We start from the raw sequence: 17,655 nt of genomic DNA, 5'->3' as shown, positions 1-17,655 counted from the left end.
ATACACACCCACACCATACACACACCACACCCATGCACAGCACATACACCATACACACACCCTACACCCACACAGACCCACACCCATACACACACCCGCACATACACATCCACACCATACGCATACCACATACACACACTACACACACAAATACACACCCACACCACACACACACATATACATGCACACCACACACACAAACACCACACACACACATACACACACCAATACACACCCTACACCCACACACCACACACACCCACACATACACATCCACACCATACACACCACATACACACACTACACACACAAATACACACCCACACCACACATACATACAAACACCACACACCCACACACACATACACACCAAACCACACCCACACCACACACACACCCACGTGCACCACATACATACACCACACACACATACACCACACCCACACACTACACACAAACCCACGCACCAAGCACGCACACACCCAAACACCACACACACACCCACACACATCCTATCCACACACCCACACCATACAGATACCACACACAGACCATACACACACCACGCACACCATATACACACCCTACACCCACACACCACACATACACATCCACACCATACACATACCACAAACACACACAAATACTCACCCACACCACACATACATACACACCACACACACCATACACATACACACAAAACCACACACACACAAACACCATACACCCACACACACCATGCACACACACACACCCACACCACACACACACCCACACTACACACCCATACCACACCCACATACATACACCCACACACACACCCGTCCACACACACCACGCACACACACCCCCACACATCCACACACCACCCTCACACATACACACCCGCAATCCACACACACTCCCACACACAAACCCACGCACCAAGCACACACACACCCACACACCACACACACACACACCCACACCATACACACACCACACACATACACCCACACCACACACCACACCCACACACCATCCATCCACACACTACACCCACACACCACACACACCCATACACACACCCACACATACCACCTACACACACAAATACACACCCACACCACACACACACACCCACACACCAAACACACACAATACCCACCCACACCATACCCACATACCACACCCACGCACACACCACGCACAACACATACACACCCACACCATACACACACCACACCCATACACACCCACCCATCCACACACCACACCCATGCACACACCATGCACAGCACATACATACACCCACGCGCACACCACATACATACACCACACACATACTCACCCACACCACACACATACACACACCACCCACATACCACACCCACGCACATCACACACACACATACACACCCACACCATACACACACCACCCATACACACCCACACACCACACATACACACCCATACACTCCCGCACATACACATCCACACCATACACATAGCACATACACACACAAATACACCCCCACACCACATGCACACACCCCCACACACCACACCCATGCACACCACATACATACACCACACACACACATACACACCCACACCATACACACACCCACCCACCCACACATGCACACACACACCTCACAAACACTCCACACACACCCAAACACCACACACACACCCACCCACCACCAACCACACACACACCCACCACACATACACACCCACACCACACACACACATCCACACTACACACCCACATCCATACCACACACACACACCATACACCCACAAACACACATACACACCCACACCACACACGCACACCCACCACATACACACACCCACACACCTACAACACACACACACTCCACACCACACACATACAACCCACACCACACACGCACACCCACCACATACACACACCCACACACCACGCGCATACAACACACACACACCACACACATACACACCCACACCACACTCCCACACCACACACCCACACCATAAACACACAACACACGCATACACATCCACACCATACACACATCACACACCCACCCACACACCAGGTGCACACATACACACACACATATACACACATACACACCCATACCACACACACCCACACCACACAGACACACGCACACCATACCCACACCACATACACACACCACACACACAAATACACACCCACCCACACACACTCACCACATACACACACCACACACATACACCCACACCATACACACACCACACACACACCCACCACGTGCGCACACCACATACACAGGCACACGCACACCATACCCACACAAATACACACCCACACCAGACCCACACACAAACATCCACACCCGCACACCACACACATACCACAAACACACCATACACCCACACATCACACCCACACCACATACATCCACACACCACCCACACACACCACATACATCCACACACCACACACACAAATACACACATACACCGCACACCATACATCCACACACCCATACCCACACTCACACAGCCACACCCACACATACCATACACCCACACTACACACACACCCATCCACACACCTCGCACACCACACACATACACACCCACATCATACACACACCACACACCCCCAACACATACTCACACACACCACATACATCCACACATGCACCCACACCACACACTACATACACATACCCACACACACCACATACATCCACCCACACCACATACATCCACACACCATACACACAAACACCACACACGCACCACACCACACACACACCTACACTATGCACCAAGCACGCACACACAACACACCACACACATTCAAGCACACATACACCCACACCACACACATACCACACCCACGCACACCACACATACACACCCACACCATACTCACACCACACCCATACACACCCACACATACACATCCACACCATACACATACCACATACATACACTACACACACAAATACACACCCACACCACACACGCACACACCCCCACACACACCACACATACACACCACGTGCACACACACCACATACATCCACACCCACACATATACACACCCGCACACCACACACACAAACCCACGCACCAAGCACGCACACACCCACACACATCCAATCCACACCCACATACACACCCACACCATACAGACACCACACACAGACCATACACACACCACACATACATGCCCACACATACACGCACACACAACATACATGCCCACACATACACACACCACACCCACACCATACACACATTACACCACATCCACCATACACACACCACACACATACACACCCACACCATACACACACATACACACCCACACCACACGCACACATATACACACCCACATATACACACCCACACACCATACACACACAACATACATACACTCGCACACCACACATGCACACATACACACACACAAACACTCCACACATACTACCCGCACACCACACACACAAACCCACGCACCAAGCACGCACACACCCACACACATCCAATCCACACACACATACACACCCACACCATACAGACACCACACACAGACCATACACACACCACACATACATGCCCACACATACACGCACACACAACATACATGCCCACACATACACACTACACCACATCCACCATACACACACGCACACCCCACACACCCACATATACACCCACACCATACACAGACATACACACCCACACCACACGCACACACCCACACCATACACACACCACACACACAAATACACACCATATACCCACACACACCCACACCACAAACACAACACACACACAAATACACACCCACACCATACAGACACCACACATTCACAAACCCACACCACACGCACACCACACACCACTCCACACAACATACAAACACCACACACATACACACCCACACCACACACATCCACTCCACAAACACATACACACACCACACCATACATACACACCCACACCACACCCAGCACACCACACAAACACACCACACACACACGCATACCACATACACACACCCACCCACACCACAGACACACACAAATACACACCCACCCACACACCATACACTCACACCATTCACACACCACGCACATACATACACACCCACACCACACACGCACTCCACAGCACACACACACACCACACAGACATGCACACCATACCCACACACACACCCACACCACATCCACCATACACACCCACACCACACACACATACACACCCACACCACACCCGCACACCACACACATACCACAAACACACCATACACCCATGCACACACACTCACACACACATACACACCCACAGCACACCCGCACACCACACCCGCACACCCACACCACACATACACTCACACATACATTCCACACACACCCACGCCGCACACACACCCACACACACCATACACATCCACAACACACACACCATAGACACACCACACAAACACTCCACACACATACACACACCCACACCACACACCCACCGTACACACACCACACACATACATACACACACCCACAGCCACACCCACGCATACCACACTCACACCACCCGTACACAGCCAAGCCATACACACCCACACCACACCATACACACACCACATACATCCACACACACCATACACCCACACAAACACCACACACCCACACCACACACGCACCCACACCACATACATGCACCACAAACACACCCACATCATACACACACCACACTCACCCACATACCCTACACACCCACACATACACATCCACACCATACACATACCACATACACACACACATAACACACACACACCCACACACCACGCGCACACATACACTCCACACACACCCACACCACAACACACACAAATACACACCCACACCATACAGACACCACACATACACAAACCCACACCACATGCACACCACACATCACTCCACACAACATACAAACACCACACACATCCACTCCACAGACACATACACACACCACCATACACACACACACCACACGCACCCACACCACACACTACATACACATACCCACACACACCACATATATCCACACACCATACACACAAACACCACACACGCACCCACACCACACACACACCCACACTACGCACCAAGCACGCACACACCACACACATTCACGCACACATACACCCACACCACACACATTCCACACCCACACCATACTCACACCACACCCATACACACCCACACATACACATCCACACCATACACACAAATACACACCCACACCACACACGCACCCACACCACACATACACACCACGTGCACACACCCCCACACACCACATACATCCACACCCACACACATACACACCCGCACACCACACACACACCCACACCACACATACTACCCGCACACCACACACACAAACCCACGCACCAAGCACGCACACACCCTCACACATCCAATCCACACACACATACACACCCACACCATACAGACACCACACATACATGCCCACACATACACGCACACACAACATACATGCCCACACATACACACACCACACCCACACCATACACACACTACACCACATCCACCATACACACACCCCACACACCCACATACATACACACACATACACCCACCCCATACACACACATACACACCCACACCATACACACACACACACCACACGCACACATATACACACCCACGCACACATACACACACACCCACATATGCACACACACCCACACCACACGCACACACCCACACCATACACACCACACACACAAATACACACCATACGCCCACACCACAAACACAACACACACGCAAATACACACCCAGACCATACAGACACCACACATACACAAACCCACACCACACGCATACCACACCACTCCACAAACACATATACACACCCACACCACACCCAGCACACCACACACGCACATCCACACGCATACCACATACACACACCCACCCACACCACAGACACACACAAATACACACCCACCTACACACCCACCCACCATACACCCACACCATTCACACACCACACACATACATACACACCCATACCATACACACACCACACACACCACACACACAAATACACACCCACACACATACACCACACACCATACATCCACACACCCATACCCACACAGCCACACACACCATACACCCACACACATCCACCCACCACCAATCACACACACACACCCACTACACATACACAACCACACCAACCAACACGCACACCATACCCACACACACACCACAAACACACACCATACACCCAACCATACACAACCACACCACACACACGCTCAACCGTACACACCCAAACACCACGCGTGCACACACACCACACAAACACTCCACAGCACACACACACCACACAGACATGCACACCATACCCACACACACACCCACACCACATCCATCATACACACCCACACCACACACACATACACACCCACACCACACCCGCACACCACACACACTCACCCACACCACACACATACCACATACACCCATGCACACACACACTCACACACCCACACCACACCCGCACACCCACACCACACATACACCCACACCACACAGCACACCCACACAGACACATACATTCCACACACACATACACACACCCACACTACACACCCACACACACCATACACATCCACAACACACACACCATAGACACACCACGCAAACACTCCACACACATACACACACCCACACCACACAGACACACACACCATACCAACACACACACCATACACCCACCGTACACACACCACACACATACATACACAGATACCCACACATAGCCACACCCACGCATACCACACACACCATACTCACACCACCCGTACACAGCCACGCCATACACACACACCATACACCCACACAAACACCACACATGCACCCACACCACATACATACACCACAAACACACTCACACCATACACACCCACACCATACACACCACACACCCACACATACACATCCACACCATACACATACCACATACACACACACATAACACACACACCCACACACCACGCGCACACATACACTCCACACACACCCACACCACAAACTCAACACACCCACACCACACACACCCACACCACAGACACATACACATACCCACACACACCACATACATACATCCACATACCATACACACAAACACCCACACACCACACACGCACCCACACCACACACGCACCCACACCACACACACACCCACACTACGCACCAAGCACGCACACACAACACACCACACACATTCGCGCACACATATACCCACACCACACACGCACACCACACATAAGCACCCACACCATACTCACACCACACCCACACATACACATCCACACCATACACATACCACATACATACACTACACACACAAATACCCCCATACACACCACACATACACACCACGTTCACACACCCCCACACACCACACACATACTACCCGCACACCACACAAACAACCCCACGCACCAAGCACGCACACACCCATACACATCCAATCCACACACACATACACACCCACACCATACAGACACCACACACAGACCATACACACACCACACATACATGCCCACACAACATACATGCCCACACACACACCACACCCACACCATACACACACTACACCACATCCACCATACACACACCCACACCCCACATACATACACACACACCATACACACACCACACACATACACCCACACCACACCCACACACCATACACCCACAAACACACATACACACACAACATACATACACCCGCACACCACACATGCACACATACACACACACCCACATATGCACACACACACCACACAAGCACTCCACACACACCCACACCACACGCACACACCCACACCATACACACACCACACACACACAAATACACACCATACACCCACACACACCCACACCACAAACATAACACACACACAAATACACACCCACACCATACAGACACCACACATACACAAACCCACACCACACACCACTCCACACAACATACAAACACCACACATACACACCCACACCACACACATTCACTCCACAAACACATACACACACCACCATACACACCACACACACACGCATACCACATACACACACCCACCCACATCACAGACACACACAAATACACACCCACCCACACACCATACACCCACACCATTCACACACCACGCACATACATACACACCTACACCATACACACACCACACACACAAATACACACCCACACACACCACACACCATACATCCACACACCCATACCCACACAGCCACACACACCATACACCCACACACATCCACCCACCACCAACCACACACACACAACTACCACACATACACACCCACACCAACCAACACGCACACCATACCCACACACACCACAAACACACACCATACACCCACACCATACACACCCGCACAGCACACACGCACACCCGTGCACACCCAAACACCACGCGTGCGCACACACCACACAAACACTCCACAGCGCACACACATGCACACCACACAGACATGCACACCATACCCACACACACACCCACACCACATCCACCATACACACCCACACCATACACACATACACACCCACACCACACCCGCACACCCACACCACACATACACTCACACACACACCCACACACATACACACACCCACACTACACACACACACCATACACATCCACAACACACACCACACAAACATTCCACACACATACACACACCATACCCACACACACACACCATATACCCACCGTACACAAACCACACACATACATACACACAGATACCCACACACACCCACAGCCACACCCACGCATACCACACACACCATACTCACACCACCCGTACACAGCCACGCCATACACACACCCACACCACACCATACACACACCACATACATCCACACACCACCCACACACACCACATACATCCACACACCATACACACACACACCATACACCCACACAAACACCACGCACCCACACCACAATAACACACGCACACACCCCCACACACACCCCACATACACCACGTGCACACACCACATACATCCACACCCACACACATACACACCCACACCACACATACTACCCGCACACCACACACACAAACCCACGCACCAAGCACGCTCACACCCACACACATCCAATCCACACACACATACACACCCACACCATACAGACACCACACACACACCACACATACATGCCCACACATACACGCACACACAACATACATGCCCACACATACACACACCACACCCACACCATACACACACTACACCACATACACCACAAACACACCCACACCATACACACCCACATCATACACACACCACACTCACCCACATACCCTACACCCCCCCACACACACCCACACATACACATCCACACCATACACATCCAACATACACACCAAACACACACACACACCCACACAAACACACCCACACCATACACCCACACATTCACACACACCCACAACCACACACACACCCACACCCCACACACAGAGTATTAAGGATAGTTTAAAAGTTATGACTAGTTTAAGAGTCAGAAATAAAATTCATGTTTTAAAAGTAACCACTGGTTCATTACCTCCTGCTGCTTGTATGCAAAGTTTGTAACAAAAAACCTTCCCTCAAGATTCCTTTGTGATGTAATTTAACAATCCAAAGAGGTAAATATACAGGAAATTGGTCAACCTTTGTCTTCCATCAGGCGAACAAAGAGTCACGATTAGAATTGCGTGGCACATCTATCAAGAAGAGAAAGAGAAACAAAAATGAGAGTCCCTTCAGAGTCACTGAGTGTCCGTGGATTCATCTCCAGGGCTCCCTCCCGCAGCCTCTGCAGTTGCACCGGCTCCAGTTCACTCCACCAGCAGCCGAAGCTCCAAGTCCAAACTTCCAAGACGAGGAAACCTTCAGTGTCTGAGGCCCTTCATCAGTGGTTCTTGCCCTCAAAACCCCCTTGAATCCTGGTTCTGAAACCTGGTTCCCATGAGCCATTCTCCAATAGCATGTAACCCATGTGAGTCCTTTGACTGCAAGTCGACAACAACTGTCAGCTACTGAACCCCTTGCTGGTTTGCTGCCTCGTTCACCTTTGTCATCTCCCAGGGTTCTCCTCAACAGGAGGGTGTTCTCCCATTTCTGGTACCCTGCACGGGTACCAGAGCAGGCAACCCCCTTGTCATTGCAGAGTTTCAAGTTAGAGTTCTCAGAAGGATGGGCTGATGTTGGGAGCTAGGTTATATTTGGGGGTGGTATAAGTGGAGCCGCAGTGGGGCAGGCAGGTTGGGGGAAGGATTTCCGCAGATGGGAGGATGTTGCCACATGTCCTGGTCGGGATGGAAGATGCTGTGTTGACTGCTGAGCCTTGTTCAGGGGTGAGGGCTTGATTGCTATGGAAACATTGACTAATACAGTCCTTTAGCCACTACTCAAACATTGGCAGTGGTCAAAAGTTTGCAGTTCAGTTAATTTCTCTGTTGATAGTCCCAGTGGTTGAATGCCAATTTTAGCTGACGACAAAATCGTTGGTCGTCATGTTGCTGATACGAATCATGAGAAAGCTTTTTGACAGTGCATTTTGCTTTGCTTCCAATGTGAGCTGAATTGGTCTGCCGGTATCACTAGCCCTTCCTGTGAAACGCTGGTTTATCATATCCATTCTGAAAGGGTTGAGGAAGAGCTCAAGCCCAAAACGTTGGTTCTGCACCTTTATCTTTGCTACATAAAAGACGCAGTTTGACCTGCTGAGTTTCTCCAGCATCGTCTTTTTAAAGGGTTTCTCCCAGACTGAATTCTGTGTGGTCTTGAGGTCACCACTGCTGCTGGAGTTCAAAACACAGGGGTCCACATTCTCAACCATTCCAACTTTCCTCTTTATCCCTGAAAATGCATTCTTCAAGTCACTTATAACCACTGTGCAATGTTTCATAAATGGTCATATGAAATTTATAAGATCATTGGTTGGATTATTTTCTTGTTTTTCTGGTCGTGACAAGCTGCAAGGATATGTATTTAATCTGGTGTTAATGCAGTTTGTGGGGACAAGGCAAGAAGTCTCAGAGGGTGGAGGAATTAGAAGATCAGATCAAAGCTGACTTAACCTTTTTGGATCTGATCGTGGGCATTGGAGGTGGGAACACTGCAGTGCTTGTAAAGAAATGTGCTAAAATAACACTGTATTTTTTTTTCCCCAGGTGATCCAAAGAGCTGGCAGAACAAGTCTCTCCCAGGAGACCCTAATTATCATGTGGGAACAAACTGTGTTTCAGTCCTGATTGATCACTTTTAAAGATGCAAGTGGGTGACTGACAATAGTTGGCAATAGGTGGAGCACAGATTAAAGCAATAACCTTTCACACAATCAGGTCAGGTTGTGTGTGATAACCTAAAATGCAAATACTCACATTTGAAGTGCTGTGAATGGAATTGCAGGTGAACATGCAATGATATGGCAAGTCTGAATTGGAAAATTTCCCCAGTTACTGTGTTAACCAGCAGAGATGCCTTGGCATTTATAACTATCATTTACAATACTAAATAGATTTTTCTACAAATTTACATCCTTTAAGTGTTTATATGGTTAACCATGTTTCAGTTTAAATGTAGAAGTTGTGTTTTTTTACATTGCCCGAGTCACCTGGCGCCAGAAGCTTCCTATTAACTACTGCTCAACATCCTGCTGTGCCATGGGATTGGCCATTGTCATGGAGATCTGTGGCTGTACATAAACTCCCAACATCACCTGGACCTCTGTAAATTAACATTTTTATGTCTTATTTTGTATAAAACAAATTTGAAAACACTTTCTAAGGATGATCTTTATATTCTGCCATTGTGGGGCCTTTTGAGCAGTTGTAAAATTTGCAGCAATAAAATCAATACACAAGTTTAAAGTAAAATCACTGAAGTTTTTGGAGCTTTACATGAATGAACTTGTGAAAAGGCATGGTCCTTTGTATTTTAAGGCAAAGTTTGAGAATTTTAGCGTGCAGTGAGGGGAACGTAAAATGGATCTTTGGATAAAGTGACAGGTCACTGTACCGTGTGTCCCAAAGCGTATTTTTGTATTAATAGACAATATATTCTGGCACAGCAGTACGTGGCTTGCTGGAGATTCTAACACGGCACCTGTTAATCACTTCCTCATTATTGATGTATGGCTGACTTGTTTCCTGAAGTTACTCAAACTACACCTTTCTAAATATACCACTATTATTGAATAAAAACATTTTTAAGATATTAAATTTGTTTGATGCTCCATTTGTCTATTTCCTGCTGACAGCACAAACTGTCCCTCACGCCCACGTCTGTGTGAAAAAGCTGAGCAGGGCACTGCACTGGCAATTAAACCTAGGATTTGGGTTATTGACTCAAGCTCACTTCTTTGGGATTTTGGTTCAATCTGGAAGAGGGGACAGAGTGCAGCGTATTTCAATTTGCTGATGACACGAAATTGAGTGCCAGGACAATTTATGCAGAGGACATGGAGCGTCTATAGAGAGATATAGATAGGTTATGCGAGTGTGCAAGGGTCTGACAGATGGAGTTGGAAAATGTGAGGTGAACCATTTTAGAAGGAAACATTGAAAATCAGAATATAATTGCAGCACGCTGCCTTGCAGAAGGACCTCTGGAGAGGTTGTGCATGAATTGCAAAAGGTTAGTTTGCAGGTGCAGCAGGTTGCCGGAGGGATGGAGCAGGGAGGTGATGCTGCAACTGGACAAGGTCCTGGTGAGGCCACATCTGGAGAACTGCATGCAGTTCTGGTCTCCTTACTGGAGGAAGGACGTGTTGGCTTTGGTACCGGTCCAGAGGAGGTTGACCAGGTTGATTCCAGGGATGAGCTACGAGGGGAGATTGGGTCATGTGGGACTGTACTTGCTGGAATTTAGAAGAATGAGAGGGGACTTTATACAAATATAAAATTATGAAAGGCATAGATAAGATAGAGGTAGGTAAGTTGTTCCATTTGTGGGGAAGACTGGAAATTGGGGACAGGGAAGTTGATTTCACAAGATCACAAGACAAAGGAACAGAACCAGGCCATTAGGCCCATCGAGTCTGTTCCGTAAATCTACACTAAGCTACTCTACACTAGTTCCAATTTCCGACCTTTTCCCTGTATCCCTTGATGCCCTCACTAATGAGATACTTGTCTATTTTTTTGTTTAAATACTCCCAGTGATCTGGCTTCCACTGCTGTATGTGGCAGCAAGGTCCATAGATCCACAATCCTCTGGGTAAAGAAGTGTGATAGAACTAAAACTGGCATCACACAGAAAGACGCAACTCTGCTAACCTTGATGAGCGATCGATTCCGACTCATGGATGGTTTAATCCCTCTATAAACTCTGGTGACCAACTGTTCCATCGTTCATTTGAAACATTAAGCTTGTTGACTGTTGTATTTGATTCAGTCTGGCTTGGGGAAGTTGTTCTCACCATTCTCCAGACTGGCTGGAGGTCAGCAATCGCTGTGGTCAGTGAATTGGTATAGATTTGCTTTAAAACTAGTATGTAATAGTCAGTTAGCATAGAACAGGCCCATCGAACGAACGAGTGAAACATGAAAGTCTGTGATTGCATAAAAAAGCTGGAGGGACCCAGGCCTTCACAGTGTTCAGAGGAGATAAAGATAAAAGATATCGAACCAATGTTTTGGGCCTGAGCCCTTGTTCTTCAAGTTTTGTGTTAAAAGCAGGCATACACCTGAATTAAAAGGCTGGGAGGTGAAGAAAGGGCAGGGGGAGGAATACAGACCAACAGACACAAGGAGTTCATTGGATACGGACAGACACCAGCAGAGAGGAAAGGTGAGACTGGGGGTGGGAGTTGTTTGGAGCTCTGTGGAAGCAGAGCTGGAAGGAAGGAGAGACAGACACAGAAAAATCTAATCAAAATATGTGCCATATTTGGTCCACATCTCTAAGCCCCTCCTAATCAAAAATCTGTCTGAACATCTTGAATATCATTATTGTCCTGGGTTTTCCTCTGGCACCTCATTCCAGATACAGACAACCCTAAATAAGTGGTTTTATTCTCACTGCAATGATTTTCTTATTCCAAGGCACATTTCAATGTCATTTCCCAGCAGAAGGACATGTGCTTGATGAGGAAACTGGTCTTGAAATACATTCGTCTATCTCTTTGTTTTCTCCTGAATCAGTTTTGGCAGCTCCATCAGCCTGGTGCACATTTGGAGTGTAGTCTGTGTTGGATGGAACCATCAGACCCCAGCACCACAACCTCTCGCCCTCAACAGGAGTATATATATATATTATATACACACACACACCTCACGCTGACACACGTGCCAACCCCGTTCTACCTCCCACACACAAACACAAAATGAGTATTAAAAGAACAACTACAATAATGTACATTAGATATTCAGTTATCATTCTGCAAGAAAAAAGTCCATTTCAATAGTGCAGATGGCCCCCTTTTTGGTGTCAGTTTATGGTCATTGTTACAAGGGGGAAGTTCACTAACCTGATAACAATTGGACTGACGAACCTCGAGGTGCTGATCTTCAGACCTTCTACCGAAAGGGAGCAGTGAGAAGAGGATGTGACCAGGGTGATGGAGGGCCTTTATGATGTTGGCTCCCATCTTGAGCCAGCACCTGACATCAACGCATTCAGTGGGTGGGAGGTCAGAGTCGAGATGGACTTGATTGTTTACTACCTTCTGTGTTCCTGGGCAGTCAAATTCCTAAACCAGTCAGTATATTTTCCATTGTGCATGTGTCTGATGGAGAATTCAACAACCTGCCAAATCGCCTCCGGCTGCTCTGAAAGTAGAAATGATGGTGTGCTTTGTTCACATTTCTCTGGAGGTGCTGGCTCCAGGGGTGGTCTTCTCACACATGGAGTCCAAGGAATTCTAACTCTCCTCCACGATCCTGTCAACACAGACAGGGGTGAGGCCCCTTCAACTCTCAGCTCCTTCGTCTGGGTGATGTTGAGAAGGAGATCGTTGTTCTGGCCCCCCATCTCCATTCTGGCCCCCCCCATCTCCATTCTGGCCCCCCCCATCTCCATTCTGGCACCCCCATCTCCATTCTGGGCTTCCCATCTCAATTCTGGCCCCCCATCTCCATTCTGGCCCCCCCATCTCCATTCTGGCCCCCCCATCTCCATTCTAGCCCCCCATCTCCATTCTGGCCCCCCATCACCATTCTGGTCCCCCATCACCATTCTGGCCCCCCCCCATCTCCATTCTGAGCCCCCCATCTCCATTCTAGGCTCCCCCATTTCTATTCTGGCCTCCCATCTCCATTCTGGGTCCCCATCTCCATTATATAACCATATAACCACTTACAGCACAGAACAGGCCAGTTTGGCCCTGCTAGTCCATGCCGTAACAAATCCCCACCCTCCTAGTCCCACTGACCAGCGCCCGGTCCATACCCCTCCAGTCCCCTCCTATCCATGTAACGATCCAGTCTTTCCTTAAATGTAACCAATGATCCCGCCTCGACCACATCTGCCGGAAGCTCATTCCACATCCCCACAACCCTTTGCGTAAAGAAATTTCCCCTCATGTTCCCCTTATAATTTTCCCCCTTCAATCTTAAACCATGCCCTCTAGTTTGAATCTTCCCCTTTCTTAATTGAAAAAGCCAATCCACATTTACTCTGTCTGTCCCTTTTAAAATCTTAAACACCTCGATCAAGTCCCCTCTCAATCTTCTACGCTCCAGAGAAAAAAGCCCCAGTCTGCACAACATTTCCCTGTAACTCAGACCCTGAAATCCTGTCAACATTCTCGTGAACCTTCTCTGCACTCTCTCTATTTTGTTTATATCTTTCCTATAATTTGGTGACCAAAACTGTACACAGTACTCCAAATTTGGCCTCACCAATGCCTTGTACAATTTCATCATAACCTCCCTACTCTTGAATTCAATACTCCGATTTATGAAGGCCAACATTCCAAATGCCTTCTTCACCACACCATCTACCTGAGTATCAGCCTTGAGGGTACTATTTACCATAACTCCTAAATCCCTGTGTTGCTCTGCACTCCTCAATTGTCTACCATTTAATGCACATGATCAATTTAGATTTGCCTTTCCAAAATGTAACACCTCACACTTATCTATATTAAACTCCATCAGTCATTTCTCAGCCCACACCTCCAGCCTTCCTAAATCACCTTTTAATCTACGTCTACCTCACTGTCCACAACACCACCAATCTTTGTATCATCCGCAAACTTGCTTATCCAATTCTCCACCCCTACTTCCAGATCGTTAATATATATAACAAACAATAGAGGACCGATCCCTGAGGAACTCCACTAGTCACCGGCCTCCAATTGGACAAACAATTTGCTACCACTGCTCTCTGACACCTCCCATCCAACTATTGCTGAATTTTGGCCCCCCATCTCCATTCTGGCCCCCCATCTCCATTCTAGGCCCCCCTATTTTTATACTGGCCCCCCATCTCCATTCTAGGCCTCCTCATTTCTAGTCTGGCCCCCCCATCTCCATTCTGGCCCCCATCTCCATTCTAGGACCCACATTTCTATTCTGGCCCCCCATCTCCATTCTGGCCTCCCCACCTCCATTCTAGGCCTCCCCATCTCCATTCTGGGCCCCCCAACTCCATTCTGGGCCCCCAACTCCATTCTGACCCCCATCTCCATTCTGGCCCCCCATCTCCATTCTGGCCCCCCATCTCCATTTTGGCCCCCATCTCCATTCTGAGCCCCCATCTCCATTCTGGCCCCCATCTCCATTCTGGCCCCCCCATCTCCATTCTGGCCCCCCCATCTCCATTCTGGCCCACCATCTCCATTCTGAGCCCCCCATCTCCATTCTGGGCCCCCCATCTCCATTGTAGACCCCCCCATTTCTATTCTGGCCCCCCATCTCCATTCTGGTCCCCAATCTCCATTCTGGGCCCCCCATCTCCATTCTGGGCCCACCCATCTCCATTCTGGGCCCACCCATCTCCATTCTGGCCCCCATCTCCATTCTGGCCCCTCATCTCCATTCTGAGCCCCCCATTCTAGGCCCCCCATTTCTATTCTGGCCCCCATCTCCATTTTTGGTCCCCCCATTTCTATTCTTGCCCCCCATCTCCATTCTTAGCCCCCCATCTCCATTTTAGGCCCCTCCATTTCTATTCTGGCCCCCATCTCCGTTCTGGGCCCACCATCTCCATTCTGGCCCCCATCTCCATTTTAGGCCCCCATCTCCATTCTGCCCCCCCCCACCATATCTCCATTCTGGACATCCCTGGTGTTATCAGTGAATAGAACTTGGCCCGATACAACCTTGAGAGGGACGTGCAGTCGTTCGAAGTGTTGTCTCCCCACATCCCACCTCATCACTGAGCACCTGTGGCACCTCATCACAGAGCACCTGTGGTACGTGGAGGGTCATGTGATCTCTCTGGTGGGGGGGGGGGGTCACCTCACCTGCCCATCAAGTTCGATCGCCCCTCTGTGATTGGTCCGCACAGGTGACGTGGGCGGGCCCTGGCTTGAAAAGGCCGAGCTCGCTGCTGTGTCAAGATTCCCGCTGAAGCCCGGGCTGCGGGACACGGGCGGGCACTGGAGGACCGATGGCCCCAAACGGATCC

General features: G+C 49.4%; 1 protein-coding gene and 1 long non-coding RNA gene across 9 annotated transcripts in view; one reads left to right on the top strand and one right to left on the bottom strand.

The window, feature by feature from the left end:
• The window catches only part of tjp1a (tight junction protein 1a), a 162,080-nt gene extending 149,778 nt beyond the window's left edge, over positions 1–12,302 (top strand). For all 7 annotated transcript variants that reach the window (XM_069902365.1, XM_069902363.1, XM_069902368.1 and 4 more), the window contains one exon: positions 11,253–12,302. In XM_069902365.1, the coding sequence (XP_069758466.1) occupies positions 11,253–11,347 (95 nt within the window). In that variant the 3' untranslated portion in view covers positions 11,348–12,302. The remainder of the gene's footprint in view (positions 1–11,252) is intronic.
• LOC138745381 (uncharacterized) overlaps positions 1–17,424 on the bottom strand; it is a 32,953-nt gene extending 15,529 nt beyond the window's left edge. For both annotated transcript variants that reach the window (XR_011346230.1, XR_011346229.1), the window contains exons 1-3: positions 17,348–17,424; positions 14,552–14,963; positions 9,641–9,800 (exon numbers count right to left, since the gene is read on the bottom strand). This is a non-coding gene — a long non-coding RNA (uncharacterized lncRNA). The remainder of the gene's footprint in view (positions 1–9,640; positions 9,801–14,551; positions 14,964–17,347) is intronic.
• Positions 17,425–17,655: the final 231 nt, after the last annotated feature.

Source organism: Narcine bancroftii, chromosome 11 (genome assembly GCF_036971445.1).
Source record: "Narcine bancroftii isolate sNarBan1 chromosome 11, sNarBan1.hap1, whole genome shotgun sequence".
Lineage (NCBI taxonomy): Eukaryota > Metazoa > Chordata > Chondrichthyes > Torpediniformes > Narcinidae > Narcine > Narcine bancroftii.
This window is presented reverse-complemented; position numbering and strand designations above follow the sequence as displayed.